This window comes from Dipodomys spectabilis, unplaced genomic scaffold (genome assembly GCF_019054845.1).
Source record: "Dipodomys spectabilis isolate Male_0828 unplaced genomic scaffold, ASM1905484v1 ptg000252l, whole genome shotgun sequence".
NCBI classification, from domain to species: domain Eukaryota; kingdom Metazoa; phylum Chordata; class Mammalia; order Rodentia; family Heteromyidae; genus Dipodomys; species Dipodomys spectabilis.
In genome coordinates, this window is record NW_024870929.1 from 117,866 (window position 1) to 138,107 (window position 20,242).

Genomic DNA, 20,242 nt, shown 5'->3' on the forward strand with positions numbered 1-20,242 from the left:
CACACACACACACACACACACATTACATTTGCCAGTTCTGGGCTTGAACTCAGGGCCTGGGCACTGTCCCTGAGCTTCTTTTGCTCAAGGCTAGTGCTCTACCACTTGAGCCACAGCTCCACTTCCAGCTTTTCTTGTTGATGTGGTACTGAGGAATCGAACCCAGAGCTTCCTGCATTGCTAGGCAAGCAGCCACCTGCCCAGCCCAGGCTCTTATATTTATGAGTGGGCTGCACTGGACTGTGGTCCACCTGTTCATTCTCCCCATAGCTCAGCTATTGGTTGAGATGAGATCTTGCAGACTCTGACTCCTGATTGGCCTGGAATCTTAGTATTCCTGATCTCTCTCTCTCTCCAGGGTTGCTAGGATTACAGGGAGGTATCACCACATCTGGCCAGAACACTGCTTCCATTCAGTTGCTGTGTCTCCTGATTGTTCAATCTTAACAATCTTATCCAGGCTTTTTTAGTAGTTCATAAAATTAACACACTTTTTCTCTCTCCTCCTCTTTGGGGCTTGAACTCAGGGCCTCATGCCTGCCTGGAAGTTTCTACCACTTGAAATACATTCCAGTTATTTATAAAAAAATTTAATCTTTTTTTTTCTTTTGGATAGGATCTCTCGTTCATACACAGGGCCAGCCTGGACCGTGATCTTCTAGTATGTGGCTGAGACTATAGAGGTGAACCACCATTCGTGGTTTTGTTTGTTGAGATGGGGATCTCATTCACTTTTCATGCCCGCTTGACTGGTGTCTTCCCAGCCAATCTCTACTTCCCAAGCAGCTGGGACTACAGGCAGGAGCTACTGCCCCTTGGAAAATGGGTAGCTTCCCTGGTGATGAGGGTTCCAGGCATTTTCTAGAACACACTCTCAATCTGGGTGGCTTTGGTTTTCTTCATGATAACATTGAGCTTGGTGGGGTTTTTTAAGACGCCGACATAATTGATAGTAGTGTTTCTCCGCATGTGTCACCAGGAAGTCCCGCCACGAAATTGAGCTGGAGATGGAGTTATTAATAGACATTATACAGAAGCACTTTGCTACGTAAACATCCTGTTTCCTCTCCCCCGTTTCCTGCCAAACTGCACTCTTCATTGATGAGACTTGTCTGAACCGATCATGATGGATGGTGTGGGTGAAGGGATTCATCTCCATCTTACCTTTCCCGGTGATCAATTAGGTTTCTGCAATAAAGAAGAGATTTCCAGCCAGGTGCTAGAACCCCCCCCCCCCGCCCCCCCCGCAGCCATTTTAGCTATGTGGAAGGTGGAGATTTTAAGAAACATGTTTCAAAGGCAGGCAGGACTGACAAATCCACGAGAGAATCGTATCCACTAACTAACCAGCCCCAAATACAAATTACAAAAAAAGAAAAAAAAACCCACGGGCTGGGCAGGTGGCTCAGTGGTAGAGTGCTCACCTAGCATGCATGAAGCCCTGGGTTCGATTCCTCAGCACCACCTACATAGCAAAAGCCAGAAATGGTTGCTGTGGCTCCAGTGGTAGAGTGCCAGCCTTGAGCAAAAAAGCTCAGGGACAGCGCCCAGGCCCTGAGTTCAAGTCCCAGAAACAACAAACAAACAAACAAACGTTTAAAAGCTTGAACTTTTCAGTGCTACATGTCACTTCCTGAGACAGAGGAAGGGAGCAGAGGACTGAAGAGAAGGCAGGTCATGTGTGTGAGTGTGTGTGTGTGTGTGTGTGTGTGTGTGTGTGTGTGTGTGTGAAAGAGAGAGAGAGAGAGAGAGAGGTCTTGAGTTCAAGCCCCAATACCAGCACCAAAACAACACAAATCCACAATAAACAAACAAAGAAAACTAACAACCACCAAAACAGCAATGAGAAACCTGCGACTTCTGTTGTCATCGTCAGGGTTTTTCCCCCCCCACATCTGTAATTCTTTCACATTCTGGTGACAAGGAAATCCCTGCATCCACTCTGGTGTTGGGGGTAGCTGGAAGCCATGACCACAGACTCCCTGGTACTATTTACTATTGTCCCTCCAGCTTTGCTCTTGGGATCGTCTTTCCACATCGTGTTACCCAGAGCTTTAAAACCACCATGGGCGGAGAAGAAGAGAAACTGGAGCAGCCTGACTTAGTTAACTCCATTAGGAAGGGCCAGAAAAAGTCTTCAAGGATATACTATCTTCATTCTTCTCCTACATCTACAGCTTTAGAGTCTAATGTCAGCTTCTGTTTCAAGAAAAGAAGAGGGAGCTGGGCCCTGTCATCCCAGCTGCTCAGGAGGCTGAGATCTGAGGATCGGGGTTCAAAGCCAGCCTGGGCAGGAAAGTCTGTAAGACTCTGATCTCCCATGAACCACCAGAAAACCAGACGTGGCGCTGTGGCTCAAGTGGTAGAGCACCAGCCTTGAGTACAAAGAGCCTCAGGGACAGCGCCCAGGTCCCGAGTTCAAGCCCCATGACCAACCAAAATAAAAAAAGAGGTGTGTGTGGAAATCATGGGGTCTTTGGGATAGGCAGACCTCCAACTTTATTTTTTTGCCAGTCCCAGGACTTGACTGCAGAATCTGGCTTCTGTCCCTGAGCTTCTTTAGCTCAAGGCTAGCGCTCTACCATGTGAGCCATAGCACCACTTTTGCCTGTTTCTAAGTATGTGGTACTGAGGTTTCCAACCCAGGGCTTCATTCATGCTAGGCAAGCACTCTACCACTAAGCCACGTTCGCAGCCCCAGGACTGATTTCATTTTGAACCCACTTTCAATCCTGGCTCTTAGCCATTCCTACAGAATCTCATTTCACAGATTTGTGTGTGTGTGTGTGTGTAAATTCTTTACATTGTTATTCTCGAAACTAAATAAGTCCATTGTAATAATAATAATTAAAAAAACCTTTCTGACTGGAGTCTCTGGATTTGTATTCAATGATCCTTTATTCTCTCCTACAAAATGCTTATTATGTAATAAGATATAAATGGCTCTTCTGGTCTTTTATATGTGGCATAATTATTATGACTTAAATGTATAAAGTGGGTGTTTACAAGGCAGAGAGTTTTATGAGGTGGTTAAACAGATGTACAAAAGGAAGAAATTGGGCTGGTAATTATGGCTCTGTGTTAGAGCCGTGATCTAGAAGTACAGGGTAGAAGGCTATGTTTGTGTGTGTGTGTGTGTGTGTGTGTGTAGATATTGGAACTTGAGTTCAAGGTCTCTCTCTCTCTCTCTCTCTCTCTCTCTGCCAGTCCTAGGGCTTGAACTCAAGACCTGGGCGCTGTCCCTGAGCTACTTTTGCTCAAGGTTAGCGCTCTACCACTTGAGCCACAGCGCCACTTCCGGCTCTTTCTGTGTATATAGTACTGAGGAATCAAACCCAGGGCTTCATGCATGCTAGGCAAGCACTCTACCATGAAGCCACCTTCCCAGCCCTCTATTCATTCTCTAAGAATATCACGATTGCTTTCCAACGTGTGCATAAAGGTTCTGTAAATAGCCACACACAGGTTTCTATGTGGACAGAACTTTTCAACTCACTTGGGTAAATAGCAAGGAACATAATGGTGGAGCGCGGGGGCGGGGTTGTTTCTGGAAGAATCGACCAGACTGCCTTCCAAAGTGGCTGTGATAGTTTGCTTCTCCCAACTGATTAAAGGGGGAATTCTCATTTACCCCACAGCTTCACCAGCCTTTGGTGTTTTCAGTGCTTTGGATTTTAGCCACTTGAATAGATATGGAACACCATGGTACTGGTGTTTCCTTGTTTCATGTTGCATTCTTCAAGGGCATGTGAAGGTCAGACATGTTTTCAACAGATGCTCCTTTGTCATCTGTGCATGTTTCCGATGAAACATATATCTTCTGCTCCTGGCCACATTTTACTTCTTTATTTTTATTTTTCTTCCTTTCGTGCCAGTCCTGGGGCTTGAGCTCTTGCTGTCCCTAAGCTTTTGTGCTCCACTGGTGACTTTTTGGGTGGTTAACTGGAGCTAAGAGAGAAGATACAGGATGAGAGAAGAGAGAGTTCCTAGACTTCTCTGCCCTGGCTGGCTTTGAACCGTGATCCTCAGATCTCCGCCTCCTGAGTAGTCAGGATGACAGGCGTGAGCCACCACCAGCGCCTGGATCCTTGGCACATTTTAAAAACTAAGTTTGTTTTCCCTTTTGAGGTTTAAGTGTGCACTGCAGATTTTGGAGACGAGTCTTTTATTGCATAGGCGTTTTTGCAAACATTGGAGAACATTGGGAGAAAAATTTTCTCCCAATCTGTGACTTAACCTTTTCTGGGTTTTCCTGAGCTTTCTTGGAGTAACATTTTAGACCAATATCACAGTGGATCAGTTTTTCCTGGATGGATTGCAATTTTGGCCTTGCCTCTAAAATGTCATTTGCAGGGGCTGGGCAGGTGGCTCAGGGGGTAGAGCGCTCGCCTAGCATGCAGGAGGCCCTGGGTTCTATTCCTCAGCACCACAGACACAGAATGGCGCAGGATCAGCGCCCAGGCCCTGAGTTCAAGGCCCAGGACTGGCAAAAAGAAAATAACATAAAATGTCTTTGCCAGGCAGGTGCCAATGGCCCACTTGTGACATCTTACCTGCCCAGGGTTAGCTCTGCCCCGGGGCACACCCTCCCGCTGCCCCTGCCTGAAACCAGAGATCTCCTGGCTGTCAATCATCTGACTGGGAGGCCCAGGCACCCGCTCAGGTCATTTCCTGAATTGGCCTGGCCACGCCTCCCTCAGACAGTGATAGGTTCTCCCCTGGTCCCCGCCTCCCTCAGACAGTGATAGGCTCCCCCAGGCTCTGAGCTCACTTCCGCCTCAGCTCTGGCTCCGCCTCCCGCCTACCCCTATATAAACCAGCTCCCACACAAGCCGCCCGCTCCTCCTCTCCTCCCCTCTCCCTTCCCCTGCTCCCTGCCCGGGTCTCCATCGCCTGCGGGCCCGTCGCTCCCCAGTGGGCTCTTTTTCTGCCTGAACCTTTCCAGCAGGCCCGTCCCTCGGGTGCCGAGGCCGGGCTCCTCCCCGGGGTCCCTCCGATTGCCTTCCCGCCCCTCCTCCAGCCCCTGCCGGGGGCCCCTGAGCCCCCCCAACCCCCCAGGACGTCTGGCCTTGGCCACGGCTGGGGGGCACCCCCCGCGCTCTGGGGGGCGCCCTCTCCTCTCGGGGTCCCTCCGATTGCCTTCCCGCAGCCCCGGGGCTGCCGGAAGCCGGGGGACCCCCCCATGGCCCCCCCAGACTCCCTGTCACGCCCTCCCCAGCCCAGACGCCGCCTTGGGATGTCTCCTTCGCTCTCTGGCTATTCTCTTACTCAAGCCAACATGCCTGATCGGGTAGAAAACCGGGCCCCATGGCCCAAGCTTTAGGCTTGTGCCCTCAAGTGGGACCCAGGCTGGATCCCAGGTATTCCCCCCCCCCCACACACACACCAAGATCCCTCTCAAAGGCTAGCCACTCTGGGGCTGAAACCAGATCTAAAAGCAAAAGAACGGTATCTGCTAAGCAAGGTAGCCTTCATCAACTAATGGGACAATTGCAATCACTGACTGACGTAAATACACTTTTTTTCTGGGGGGGGGGTCGGTTCTGGGGCCTGAACTCTAGGCTTGTCCCTGAGCTCTTCAGCTCAAGGAAAGAGCTCTACCGCTTGAGCCACAGTGCCACTTCCGGTTTTTTGGTGGCTTATAGAGATCAGAGTCTCAAGGACTTTGCTGCCCAGGCTGGCTTTGAACCTTGATCCTCAGATCTCAGCCTCCAGAGTGGCTGGGATGACAGGCGTGAGCCACCAGTTCCCCAGCTCCTTTTTAATTTTGAATCTTCCCAGGATTATTCTTTATGAACCATGAGGAGGGAATCATGGTTGCAGTAGTTCATTGATGACGGATTCAGCTTCCTAACTTCAATTTTTATTGTTTTTTAAATGAGCCTGGCTAGGCGATGAGAGCAAAGTTTCCCTCCCAGAGAGTCCGCTTCCCTATCCCTTACTGCGTGGCCTGGAGCAGAGCCAGTCTGGTGTCACATGACCGTGGCCTTGAGCAGTCCTGCACGTGGTACCTTGGACGTCATATTATGGCCCATTGCCCCTGGGAGATTTGCACATTAACTAGGGACTCACTGAACCCAGAGGTGCGTGCCTGAATGGATGCCCAGAGAGCCAGCCAGCAAGCGGCTGCGCGGTGCAGGGATAGCTGGAGCAGGCTCAGTGTCAGCCCAGTGAGCTCCCTTCCCACAGCTTAGCAGGCTCCTTCCCCTCTCCACAGCTCAGCACGCTCCCTTCCTAGGCAACACTGGACCCAGGTAGCAAAGTCAGTAAATCATCAGCCTCCAGCCCCCTGTACCTTGGGATGGCACTGCTCTGGGGCAGCTGCCACCCTAGAAGGCCGCCAGAGCCCCTTAGAGTGACTTCAGGTGTGGGCGGCTGCAGGCCCTTGTCTACTATACATCCTAGTCCGCCATGATGAAGCCCCTGGCCCGCACGTCCACACCAGGGTCTCCACCTCCTGGCCCCTCCCAGCCCCTCCTAACCCCCTAGGTTATATAGGTCATCCCAGACAATAGCCGGCGCTTCTTCTCACTTCTCCCTTGTGAGAAGGGGTCTTGCTGGTCCCCCTTTCCCAGCAATGAACCTTTCTTTGTTCTCTGTACCCGGATGTCTGTGTGGTTTTCTGGCAATATAATGTAATATAATGTAACTCATGGAGCTCCTGATTGGGTGTGGGGACTGCGATGGCTTACAGCGTGTCCAGTGATCTTTGTTTTGGGTCTTGAACTCAGGGCCTGGGCGCTGTCCTTGAGCTCATTCACTCAAGGCCAAGCACTCTACCACTTTGAGCCACAGCGCCACTTCTGGTTTCCTGGTGGTTCATAGGAGACCAGTCTCTCATGGACTTTCCTGCCTGGGCTGGCTTGGAACCTGGATCCTCAGATCTCAGCCTCCTGAGTAGCTGGGATGACAGGTGGGAGCCACCGGCGCCTGGCTCTATTCTTCTGCTTTGAGCCACACACCACTCTGTCCAGTGATCTTGAGAGTCACTCAGCTTTCACGAGACACTTACAGAGCCCCTGTACACTGCACCCAGGGGTGCCCTCCGTGGGACCTCTCGTGTAGTAATTGCTCTCCTTGTCTTTCTCTTCAGTAAATCTTTGCCTTTTCATTTCTCCCTTGTGTCTGTCAATTCAGGTTTTGAGATCAGAGTACTTTGTGTGTGTGTGTGTGTGTGGGCACATTCACACGTGTACCAGAGCTTGAACTCAGGGCCTGGGCGCTGTCTCTGAGCTTCTTTAGCTCAACGCTAGTGCTCTACCACTTTAGCCACAGCACCACTTCTGGCTTTTTCTGTGTATGTAGCACTGAGGAATTGAACTCAGGGCTTCATGCATGCTGGGCAAGCACTCTACCACTGAGCCACCTTCCCAGCCCTGTCTCTTCCTTTTTAATGGACCTGATTAAAATTTCCAAAATAACTTTTCATAATTTGCCATTGAATCACTGTATGAAATGCATTATTTTAAGAAACTCAACAATTTTATGATGCATAATACAACAATATATTAGGCAGGAGTTTAGCTCAAATGGTACAGTGCATGCCTAGCAAGCTCACGGTTTCTGAGTTCCAACCCCAGTACCACCCAAACCCCCGACATATTAAAAAGATTATTAAAAATCTGAAGGTTGGGACTGGGCAGGTGGCTCAGTGGTAGAGTGCTTGTCTAGCATGCACGAAGCCCAGGGTTCAATTCCTCAGTACCACATACACAGAAAAAGCCCGAAGGGGTGCTGTGGCTCAAGTGGTAGAGAGCTAACCTTGAGCAAAAGAAGCTCAGGGACAGCACTCAGGCCCTGAGTTCAAGCCCCAGGCCTGCCCCCCTACCCAAATTTCAAGTGTTAAATAAAATATATACAATAGTTCAGGAGTTACTATTTGAAACGTGAAAGCTTTAGGATTATTGTACCCCCAAATGGATGATGTACAAGCTAACATCTCTTGTAGTACATGGTATTTTATCCTTTACCATCTTTATTTCTATTATTCATTTATTTTTGGTTCTGATGACTGAACTCAATGCCTTCTTTCCATAGTTTACTTAGACTTAAAAAAAGCCTACATCTAGTAAATGTTCAGCCAATTGCCTTGCTGTATTGTCAAAATTGAGTTCCCTTTCTTTTTATTTTAGGAAGTATAAGCTTACGTATTGTCCCAGTATTTGTTTTGAGTTACAAAACAAGCTTTTGCAACCACCAGAATATAAATGTATTCTAATGTGGTTATAAAACATTCTGAATGGTTACTTGAGTTCACTTAGGGATTTCATTGCCTAATTATTCACCAGATGTGTTCACCGCATAAGGACCGATGACTGCAGTTCAGATTCCAGGGTCAAATCCCAGATCCCTTTCTTCCCCTTAAAGAAAGGCAGGAAGGGTTGGGAAGGTGGCTTAGTGGTAGAGTGTTTGCCTAGCATGCATGAAGCCCTGGGTTCGATTCCTCACTACCCCATAAGTAGAAAAAGCCAGAAGCAGTTCTGTGGCTCAAAAGAAGCTCAGGGAGAATGCCCAGGCCCTGAGTTCAAGCCCCAGTACTAGTTAAAAAAAAAAGTAGGAAGCCCCAATACATTTGTAGGAATCCCCAATACATTTGTAGGGGATGATTGGAAAAAATGTTGTAACACATTAACACTAATTATTTCAAGGTGGCCATTGTTTTATTCTTTTCTTTACCTTCTTCCTTTCCTTTTGGAGGGTGACATTCTTCACCCCCACAACGAAGCCTCCACCCCAAGACACAAGCCTGAAGATCATACAGCCATCCTACTGTGGAGTCTCCAAACTTCTTTTCTTTCCCTTTCATCTTTATCCCAGACTTGAACCCCTTCTGGGCTTTAAATAACCTCAGCGTGGTTAAGTAGCTGACCTTTGAAATAACTCTTGAAATGTCTTATCCAACTGAACAAACAAACACCTGTTTTTGGTTCAGAGACGAGTCATCCTGGGTGCTCAGGAGGCTGAGTTCAAAGTCAGCAAAGTCCTTGAGATCTCGATCTCCATTTCACTACCAACAGAGCGGGAAGTGGAGCTGTGGGTCAAGAGGTAGAGCTCTCTCTAGTCTTGGGCAAAAGCAGCTCAAGGATGGTGCCCAGGCCCTGAGTTCAAGGCTCAACACACACACACACACACACACACACACACACACACACACACACACACACCCCTTGGGAGTAGCTGTACCAGGAGGGACAGACAGACACAGACAGACACACACACCCAGGCCCTGAGTTCAAGGCCCGTGACACACACACACACACACCCAGGCCCTGAGTTCAAGGCCTGACACACACACACAGGCCCTGAGTTCAAGGCCCGACACACACACACACACACACACACACACACACACACACACACAGGTCCTGAGTTCAAGGCCCGACACACACACACACACACACAGGCCCTGAGTTCAAGGCCTGACACACACACACAGGCCCTGAGTTCAAGGCCCGACACACACACACACACACACAGGCCCTGAGTTCAAGGCCCGACACACACACACACACACACACACACACACAGGTCCTGAGTTCAAGGCCCGACACACACACACACACACACACAGGCCCTGAGTTCAAGGCCTGACACACACACACAGGCCCTGAGTTCAAGGCCTGACACACACACACACACACACACACACACACACACACACACACACACACACACACACACACACACACACACCCTTGGGAGTAGCTGCACCAGGAGGGATGGACAGACAGACAGACACACACACACACTTGTCCTGGGAGTAGCTGCACCAGGAGGTTTGTCACCAGTGCAATCCGTGCCTGCCGCCGGTGTCCTCCCTCCCTCCCTTCTTCCCCCGACTCTCCCAGCCCCGCCCCGTTTTCCAGATCTTTCTAGATGTCCTGCAGGGATCTAGGGGCTGTGCTAGGCTGTCTCCGGGGATGACATCCCCCAAAGCGTCCGGTCTGCTCGGACCCCGGGGGCTGCGACCGCAGGCCGACCGGGGGGCCGGTCTCAGCGTCCCCGGGCCCCCCCCCGGCCCCCCAGCCCTCCCCCGGCCCCCCCCATCCCGGCCCCCCAGCCCTCCCCCGGCCCCCCATCCCGGCCCCCCAGCCCTCCCCCGGCCCCCCATCCCGGCCCCCCAGCCCTCCCCCGGCCCCCCATCCCGGCCCCCCAGCCCTCCCCCGGCCCCCCCATCCCGGCCCCCCGGCCCCCCAGCCCTCCCCCGGCCCCCCATCCCGGCCCCCCAGCCCTCCCCCGGCCCCCCCCATCCCGGCCCCCCGGCCCCCCCATCCCGGCCCCCCCATCCCGGCCCCCCAGCCCTCCCCCGGCCCCCCATCCCGGCCCCCCAGCCCTCCCCCGGCCCCCCCATCCCGGCCCCCCGGCCCCCCAGCCCTCCCCCGGCCCCCCCATCCCGGCCCCCCGGCCCCCCCATCCCGGCCCCCCCATCCCGGCCCCCCAGCCCTCCCCCGGCCCCCCATCCCGGCCCCCCAGCCCTCCCCCGGCCCCCCCATCCCGGCCCCCCGGCCCCCCAGCCCTCCCCCGGCCCCCCATCCCGGCCCCCCAGCCCTCCCCCGGCCCCCCCCATCCCGGCCCCCCGGCCCCCCCATCCCGGCCCCCCCATCCCGGCCCCCCAGCCCTCCCCCGGCCCCCCATCCCGGCCCCCCAGCCCTCCCCCGGCCCCCCCATCCCGGCCCCCCGGCCCCCCAGCCCTCCCCCGGCCCCCCATCCCGGCCCCCCAGCCCTCCCCCGGCCCCCCCATCCCGGCCCCCCGGCCCCCCCATCCCGGCCCCCCCATCCCGGCCCCCCAGCCCTCCCCCGGCCCCCCATCCCGGCCCCCCAGCCCTCCCCCGGCCCCCCCATCCCGGCCCCCCGGCCCCCCAGCCCTCCCCCGGCCCCCCCATCCCGGCCCCCCGGCCCCCCCATCCCGGCACCCCCATCCCGGCCCCCCGGCCCCCCCATCCCGGCCCCCCGGCCCCCCCATCCCGGCCCCCCCATCCCGGCCCCCCGGCCCCCCGGCCCCCCCATCCCGGCCCCCCGGCCCCCCATCCCGGCCCCCCATCCCGGCCCCCCCATCCCGGCCCCTCCTTCAAACCCAGGTCCTCGGTCCGATCGGCTCGGGCCGCACGGCGGGGGGGGGGGACGCTCCTCACCGCCCGGGCCCCGGATACCGAGCCCGCATGGCGGGGAGGAGGGGGAACCCCCCTTCACCCCCAGAGCGGGGAGGCCGGGCGCCCCGAACCCGCGTCCGCGCCCCGGCGCGCAGGCCCCGCCCATTGTGGCGCCAGCGCGGCGCTGACGTCACGCGCCCCGCCCCCCGGCGCGACGCCGGCGTCGGGCCCGTCCCGGCGTGCTCCGCGGCGGGCCGCGGGCCAGAGCCGAGAAGGAAGCCTCCGCGAGCGGCCGCGCTGCGCGTCGGCGGCGGCTCCCACCCCGGCCCCGGCGGCCGAGCGCCCGAGCCCGGCCCGCGCCCCGCGCCCGCCCGCGCCCGCCCGCGCCCCGCGCCCGCCGCCCCCCGCGCCCCCCGGCCGGGCGCCCGGCACGGAGGGCCCCAGCGGCAGCCTGTCGGCGCCCGCCGCGCTCGCCGTCGCCGGCGCCGTCGCCGCGGTGGTGCTGCTGCTGACCGCCGTCGCCTGGGCCATGGCCAACTACATCCACGTCCCGCCCGGCTCGCCCGACGTGCCCCGGCTGGACGTGACGGTGCAGGACCAGGAGGAGCGGCGCTGCCGCGAGGGGGCCCTGCGCCTGCTGCGGCACCTGCGGCCGCGCTGGGACCCCGGCGAGGTGACGCTGCAGGTACGGGGGCGCCGGCCCGCCCCGACCCCGACCCCCGACCCCGACCCCCGACCCCCCGGCGAGGGGACGCTGCAGGTACGGGGGCGCCGGCCCGCCCCGACCCCGACCCCGACCCCCCGACCCCCCCGGGGAGGGGACGCTGCAGGTATGGCGGGCCCCTCCTCACTTAGCTCGGCCTCCCCCCCCACCGATCCCCGACCCCACGCCGACCCGTGACGCCCCCTCTCCTTCCCGGGAGCTGATGCTGCAGGTGGGGGAGCCCTCCTCCGTCCCTGGCCAACCCTGACCCCTGACCTCTCCATCCCCGACCCCGACCTCAGCCTTGACTTCCCCCCTCACTCCCACTCCCGACCCCGGGGGGGACCCTGCAGATCGCGGCGGTCACCCCCCGTCAGCCGAGACCCCTGACCCCGGGGGGGGAACCCTGCAGATCGCGGCGGTCACCCCCGTCAGCCGAGACCCCTGACCCCCGACCCCGGGGGGGGGGACCTTGCACGCGTCTCGGCTCCCACCCCTCACTGACCCCGAAGGCCCCTTCCCACCGCCCCCCTCCCCTGCCCGGCGCTGCGGTCAGTCACACCTGGCAAGGTCACCCCCTCTTCTCTTCCCGGGGTGCCCCCTCCCGTGCTGGTTTTGGGGGGCGGGGCCCGGAAGGCAGCGGAAAGCGAGGGTCCGAGGGTCCGCCTGGACCCCACAGCCCAGCCCCCCTTGTGTTAACTGTAAAGTGGACCCCCCCCTCACCCCACCCCCTGGTCCCGGGTCCTGGACGGAGCCCCAAGTCGTTACATAAATAATGCACCCTAATCCGAGCCATGGGTTCCATTCCCCTGCCCCCCTCCCCCTCTCCCTCGGCCTCCTCCTCCTTTCCCCCCTCCTCCTCTTCTTCCCCCCCGGCCCCCCCCCCCCCCCCCGTCAGGCCCAGGATCCCCACCCGAGTCCTGGGCCTGGGGCGGGCGGCCTGCTGGGCCTGCCGCTCAGCGGGATCACAGTGTCCCAGGGGCGCGGGTGTCTGGCCGGGTGTCCGGCGGAGCTGAGCCAGGCTGTGGATGTTCCCTGAGGGAGGGAGAGGATCCCGAGGCCCACGGCCCCCCAGACCCGGGGCTGCCCTGCCAGCCTTCCCGGCCTCACTGTTCCGGTTGGCTTTTGTTTTTAACATGTGTGTACAACATCGAACTTTTCCTGTCTCCTGCGCGCACCTGCACGCACACGCGCACACACACAGGGATGCAGTTTCAAAGGCCAGGACTTCAGATCCAGGCAGTAATGTAAGAAGATTGACTTGCCTAAGTCAGATCATCTGCCGATTTTGATTATGCACACCGGTTAAGGAACTGCCCAATGTGTCTCCGCCAGGTTTGCTGCTTTGAATCCCCCCCTTCAGTTCTTATGGAGCAGCCTGCCACCTGTACAGAGATCAATTAAACATGAGTAATGGGCTGGGCCGGGCAGCTCCTGAGCTTAGGTTTTACTTTCAGTTCTGATTGCTTAGGAGACTGTGAGCAGATCAAATGAACTCATGTTTTGGAAAAAAACAAAACCCACAAAAACTTAACTGATGAAACATTTTGACATCGGAAGGTGAGGGTGTATTTTTTGGCTAAGAATATAGGAAATAGTGAATTCAGAGTGACTTATGTAGAGTTTAAAAAAGTCATATTGTTTTCTTTCAGGAACTCTTTCCAAATTGAAACTTAACACTAATTAATTATTTGTTGTGCTGGGGATGGATGCTGGGCAGTGCTCAGCCACTAAGCTGCGTGTATTCTGTTATTCATACTTGATTTTACTTACATTATTAATGGACTGATTTGTAGTCTTTTTAGAACGTTTCAGAATTTATTAAAATGATTTATCTTCTGGCCGTTAGTTATAAATAAAGCAATACCTTTTATTAATTACAGGCAGTACTACTTCCTAGTAAACTCCCGAGCTTCTTTTAAGCAGTGACGTTCAAGTTTGGAGCTTTGAAGATTGGAATTTCCTTTGATGTATTTGTGTGCAGAGAGAGAGAGTAGCCATGTTGAGGTACTATAATAAGGCTATGTTTTTATTTAAAAAGATCATCTCTTTGCCTAAACCATAATAAGTAGATACTATCTCTTAAGGTAAAACTTGGTGAAGTAAAGCCAGAAGTAGATAAAATGGCAAAAGATGGCACTATTAAACTGTTTCATAACCCATTGCTGTCAAATTGTGGCTTTAACAATTCTTTTTTTAATGTTGGTCCTGGCCTTGAACTCTGGGCCTGGCTGTGCTGTCTTTGAGCTTTTTTTTTTTTTCCTCGAGGCTAGCTCTCGACTGCTTGAGCCACAGCTCCTTTCAGCTTTTCGGTGGTTCGCTGGACATAAAAGAGTCTCATGGACATAAGACGGAGCTCGCTTTGAACCGTGATCCTCAGATCTCAGCTTCCTGAGTAGCTGGGATGACAGGCGGGAGCACTGGTACTGGTTGGTACCCAGCCGAGTCATGGCTTCTTGGGTAGCAACTTTTTTTTTTTTCTTTTGAGACAGAGTGACTTTAGCCCAGGCTGCCTACTACTTGAGATCCTCCATGGCTGCTGTTAGAAGAATGTACCAGCATGCCCAGCCCGTGTAGAATCTTGTAACTGTGACTTTTTGGCTTGTAATCTGGACTTCTGATGTACTTAAATTTGTGATGGTAACTCTTCCGATATGCTTATTCTTTAATGATCGTCATGTTCTAAGGAAACACAAAGTTGTTTGATCTGGAGGCAAGCCCAGAAGTAAGTCAAATTGATGGTTATTTACCTCTCTGTTTAATAGATTTTTTACTTCTTACAGTCTAGGTCATTACAAACCCTAATGATGCTCTAGGCTTTCTTTAGTGAATCTCACTGGAAATACTTGCTTCTGAGATTTTATTTTCTTTTGAACTGCCAGGATAGGAAAAAAAAAATTACGCTGGGAAGGTGGCTTAGTAGAGCACTTAGTAGAGCACATACTCAGAAAAAGCTGGAACTGGAGCTGTGGCTCAAATAGTAGAGTGCTAGCCTGGAGCTAAAAGCTCAGGGCCCAGTGTCTAGGCCCTGAGTTTAAACCCCTGGAGTGGCAAACAAAACAAAACAAAACCTAAAATCCAAAATAGAAACAAGTAAAAACTTGATTGCATCAAAATAATAGGAGCCAAGGCTTTGCTTAAACCTCGGCAGGCCTGTGAAATAATGCATCTTGCTTTGTACAGGACGTCCTTACTTGATAGAAGGAGTGAAGATAAGCCACCAAAAACCAGAAGTAGAGGTGTGGCTTGAGTGGTAGAGCGCCAGCCTTGAGGCAGAAAGCTTAAGGGACAGGGCCCCACCCCTGAGTTCAAATCCCAGTACTGGCTTGTGTGCACGCGCGCGCGCACACACACACTCTCACAAAGTACACTTCCTCTTGTACTGTACATGTTTTTCTTCTGGATCTGCTGGAGAAGCTAGGATCGTGTGCATTCTAGGCAAGAGATCTACCACTGAGCCGTGCCCCTCAGCCCCTCTTATACGTTCATGTTTCTGAAATCTGTTTGAAGCCAGACCCCAGGGCCACACATCTATGATACCAGCTGCTGGGGCCGGGGGTTGTTCTGAGACAGGAGGATGTGACTTTGAGGCCAGCTTGGGCAGCAGTGGACCTTCTTCCCAGAGCATTACTGTGCTAGCTTGGAACGGGTCTTGGTGCGCTCACACCACTTTGTGACAGTCCAGTGTGTATTCTATCAAATATCCATAACCTTTTGTTTTGTAGTATTGATATGTACTATTTGATATTCTCCTTTAAGTAAAGAATAAAGTTGATGCACTTCCTCTATTCATCTGAGCCCCTTCAGTGTCGGGTGAACTTCTGAATTCATTTACTCTGTTTTTTTTGTCAGTTGTGGGGCCTGAACTCTGGGCCTGGCGCTGCCCCTCAGCTCTTCAGCTCAAGGCTTAGCGCTCTACCACTGGAGCCACAGCGCCACTTCCAGCTTTTTCTGCTTATGTGGCGCTGAGGAATCGAACCCAGGGCCTCATGCATGCAAGGCCAGCGCTCTACCACTGAGCCACCTGCCCAGCCCCTCCTAGCCCTTGTATTCACTTACTCTTGTACTGTACTGACTACTCAGGGCCTCGTGCCCCGACACAAGTGGCCTCGCCCTGATGTGCACTCAGCCTGGAGGTCTGGTTGGTGGATTTCTCTCCCCTTCCCCCTCCTCCCTCTCCCTTCTTTGCCTGGAGCCAGGTGACCTAGGTTGGCATCAGACTCCCCATCCTCGGCCTCCGCTTCCTGAGTGCAGGGATTATACAGCTCTCTCTGCTTTTAATAAGATCAATCTCTCCCTTTGAGCGGTTGACGTTTTCCTAGATTCTTCGGCCAATTAGACGAATAGAGGCAGTGTGCATACAGCGTGTGCACGCGAGGCGTCTTGAGCATCCTAGGGACACGTGAGGGGTCGGGATGACACCCCAGAGCTTTCTCCACCCCTGGGCAAGCCCAGCGAGCTGTTTCCTGTGGCCTCGCTGTCCTTGGCGTCATGGGAAGATACAGTGTCAGGGTGCACCGCTCAGCCATGTTCTGTGGAAGGGCAGCTGTGGACCGAGGAGGTGGTGTGGTGGTTGGCTTCCAGATGTTAACCCCTGGCTGGCAGGGACGGGGCCCGGCACGCCTTTAGGGAGACCACAGTGAAATGGAAATGAGATGGTTTCTGGGCCTTACTGCCTGCCACGCGTGAACTTGGACGAGTTTGGAGATGGGTGTGAAGAGGTGTCTCGTCGCGCAGCGAGGAGCATGAATGAAATGCCCAGATGGGCACGCAGCCCATTTTGGAGGCTCCCCCCCCCCCCCCCCCCCCCCCCCCCCCCGTCTTCCCACAGCTAAGTGGCAGTATTGCACCAAAAGAACCATTCGTTAGAAGTCATCGGGACACACTCTGCGTGTGACCCAGAGCTCTTTCCACCCTGGGGTTGGCTTCTTTGTACGGTGCAGGCCAGCACAGAGCCCGCAGCTGTGGGGGCAGGGGGGTGTGCTTGCCACCTTTGTCCAGCTTGCAGCCCACGTGACTAGAAGAGACAGAACGTCATTTCTGGGCTGAGAAAGCCACGCACACACGCGGCGAGGCTAGACTGATGTGCTGGGCAGAGCGGAGAGAGGAAGAGACGCGATGGATTCTGGGAAGAACGGGTTCCCTGCTAGGCTTCTGTGCCCGCCTAAGGTGTTGGCAGGTTACTACGGACCCGACCCAGTCCCTTACATAGTGTTGAGTAGGTATGTTTGTGTTTCGCTTTTGTGTTGGTACTTGGGTCTGGGTGCTACCTCTCAGCTTTTTTGTTTGAGGCTGGCGCTCTACCACTTGAGCCACAGCTCCACTTCCAACTGTTTTGCTGGTTATTTGGAGATAAGAGTCTCCCAGAGTTTCTTGCCCAGGCTGGCTTTGAACCAGCATCCTCAGATGTTAGCCTCCTGAGGAGCTAGAATTAGAGGCCTGAGTCACTAGATGCTTGGCTGGATGAGTTTTTTTGTTTTTTGTTTCCCTAAACCAGTAATTCTCTGGGCAAATAATATGCTAAATGCGTGAAGGTCATTTTGCAAGAGATTACATAGATACAAAATAGTTTTACTAAAAACACACAGTTACAGCTACTAAAACTTCGAATAGGACAAAAATTCCAGTATTGCTGTTGCGTTCTGTTCTCAGCTGCTCTCTGGGCCAGTTACCCGGGTTTGGACTCAGGAGCTCAACACTTGCTTGGCTCGCTTGCCCAGCTGAGTGCTCTCTTTGTTGTTGTTGGTTGTGGGGCTTGAACTCGGGGCCTGGGCCGCTGTCCTTCAGCTCAAGGCCAGCGCTCTACCACTGGAGCCACAGCACCACTTCCGGTTTTGTGAGTGGTTTATTGGAGATAAGAGTCTCACAGACTTTCCTGCCCGGGCTGGCTTTGAACCACGATCCTCAGATCTCAGCCTCCTGAGTAGCTGGGATTACGGGCGTGAACCACCGGCGCCTGGCTGAGTGCTCTTACCATTTGAGCCCACCCCTACCTTTGCTCTTTTCCAGTTATTTTGGAGATGGAATCTTGGAGAATTTTCTGTCTGGACTGTTACTGTATCTGAGAGCATGGGATCTGTAAGAAAAGGACAGCTGTATACACACACGTAATAAAAGATTTGATTACCTGTATTCTCAAGAGACAGTCCCTATGTCAAAGGTACAAACTCTTTAGAGGCAAAAAAGAAATCTTACCTATTTTAGCAGTTTGTTGATCTAAGTCCAACACTGGGAATGACAATTTGTAGGATGAAAACTGACTAAAAATCAAGTGATGTGACTGTGTGTGTGTGTGTGTGTGTGTGTGTGTGTGTGTGTCTGTGTGTGTTACTGGGTCTGGAACTCAGGGCCTGGGTGCTGTCTCCTACCTTTCTTGCTCAAGGCTTGACCACTTGCATTGCGGTTCCACTCTGGCTTTTGGGTGGCTTACTGGAGGCTCATGAGCATGGTCCTCAGATCTCAGCCTTCTGAGTAGCCGAGGTTTACAGGCGTGCGTCCCAGCGCCCAGCCTGGGCTTGGTTTTTAAGATTTGTCAGATGGATCCAGTCTTTATTTAATCTAAGGCCAATTACTTCTCATCCCTGATGCCAGATGTGCGGAGCGGTTCAGTCTGGGTGTAGGACCCAGAGCCAGCTTCACCCCCTGTGGGTTTCTGGCAGTGTTTCTAGATGCGAGTCCAGTGTCCAGAGTCTTCAGCACTCTTGTCTGGTTTGTCTTGTGGGGGGGGGGGGGCGCGTGGGGAGGAGACTTGTTTGTCCTGGTTACTCCTGGTCTGGGAGTTTTCTAGCCCCAAAGGGGACTTAGATGGGTGATTTTCATGCCCCAGAACCCCCTGCTGTGCCAGCCCCTCCCTGCCCCCAGGGTGTCCACCTACAGAGTCACCCGGCACAGATCAGGGGCCTGGGGCCGCGTGGGCTCCCTCCTCCTTGTGGACCCGGCTGGGGAGAAGCCGGCGCTGGGCTGCTCGCAGCGCTTTTCTTGGTTCTATGAAAATCACTACAGCTGGGTTATAAAAAGGAAGCAAAGGAGGCAAAGAGACCCTCAGGGAAGAGGAAGCAGACCATCCCCATTTCACATACATGCACCTGTGCTTTGTATATAATGTGTAGCATATTTACCTTAGAATTTACAATAACATATAATACGCTAATATATTACACATTGTAGTAATATATGTGGAATGCATATATAATATGAAAACTTATATATGTATACATATGATGTCAAACTCCAACATGATGTATATATGTGTGATATCTATCATCTATCTATCTATGAACACATTATAAATACATATGACCTTTTTTTTTTTTTTTTGCCAGACCTGGGGCTTGAACTCAGGGCCTGGGCGCTGTCCCTGAGCTGCTTTTGCTCAAGGCTGGCCCTCTACTGCTTGAGCCACAGCACCACTTCTGGCTTTTTCTGTGTATGTGGTACTGAGGAATCGAACCCAGGACTTCATGCATGCTAGGTGAGCGCTCTACCACTGAGCCACCTGCCCAGCCCCTGACATTATAATAATGTAGTTGAATGAAGATTGATCAAGCAAAAATGTTTTGAGAGGCCTATACTACTATACTATATACTACTGTATATTATATATACTTTATGCTACTATACTATATATACTTTATGCTACTATACTATATATACTACTATATACCATATATACTTTATGCAACTATACTATATATACTTCTCTATATTATATATATTTTTATAAGGCCAGGATGGGAAGGTGTGGGTATGGGGAGTGGGGGTGGGGGAATACAGGAGGGGATAATAAAGCTCAGGTCCCATTTGTCCCTCAGTGTGTGGACTTGGTTATAACGAAGCAGTATAAGAATGAGGCTAGGGTAAGGAACTGAACTAATAGTAAGAGTTAGGAAGTAGTTGATTGCTAGCGCACTTGTGCTGTTACCTTTCAGAGTCACGTGCTGCGTGGAGCACATGATGCAAATAAGAATGACGTGGAAAGAGCCGAGGGGAGGTTTGGGCGGGGAAAGCGTGATGTAAGATTCTCCTTGAAGACATTTGGCCAGGAGGGTAAGAAGATGAGGTCTGCCTTTAAAACCCAAAGAACTCATGGCTGCTTCATCTGGTTTGTTAGTATGTTAGCACATTTAAATCTTTCCCTCTTGCCCCTTTTCAGCCTGTATGTTATCCAAGTCTGGGGGAAATTCTAGAGAGTTCTTTGCTAATGCTTCTTACTTCGTGCAAGTTTCAAGTAGAATTCTGTAACGAAAAAGTATGAGGAAGCTGGGTGCAGGTGGTGCACCCCTGAAATCCTAGCTACTCAGGAGGCTGAGATCTGAGGATCACGGTTTGAAGCCAGCCTGCGCAGAAAAGTCCCCATGAGACTCTGATCTCCAGTTCATTGATCACCAGAAAATCGTAAGGGTGGTTGTGGCTCAAAGTGGTAGCACAGTAGCCTTGGGCAAAAAAATCT

At 53.4% G+C, this 20,242-nt stretch overlaps 1 protein-coding gene across 1 annotated transcript in view; it reads left to right on the plus strand.

The window, feature by feature from the left end:
* Nucleotides 1-11,482: 11,482 nt before the first annotated feature.
* The window catches only part of Etnk1 (ethanolamine kinase 1), a 33,923-nt gene continuing 25,163 nt past the window's right edge, over nt 11,483-20,242 (plus strand). Inside the window, exon 1 of the mRNA XM_042699479.1 lies at nt 11,483-11,775. Within this exon, the coding sequence (XP_042555413.1) occupies nt 11,620-11,775 (156 nt within the window). The 5' untranslated portion in view covers nt 11,483-11,619. The remainder of the gene's footprint in view (nt 11,776-20,242) is intronic.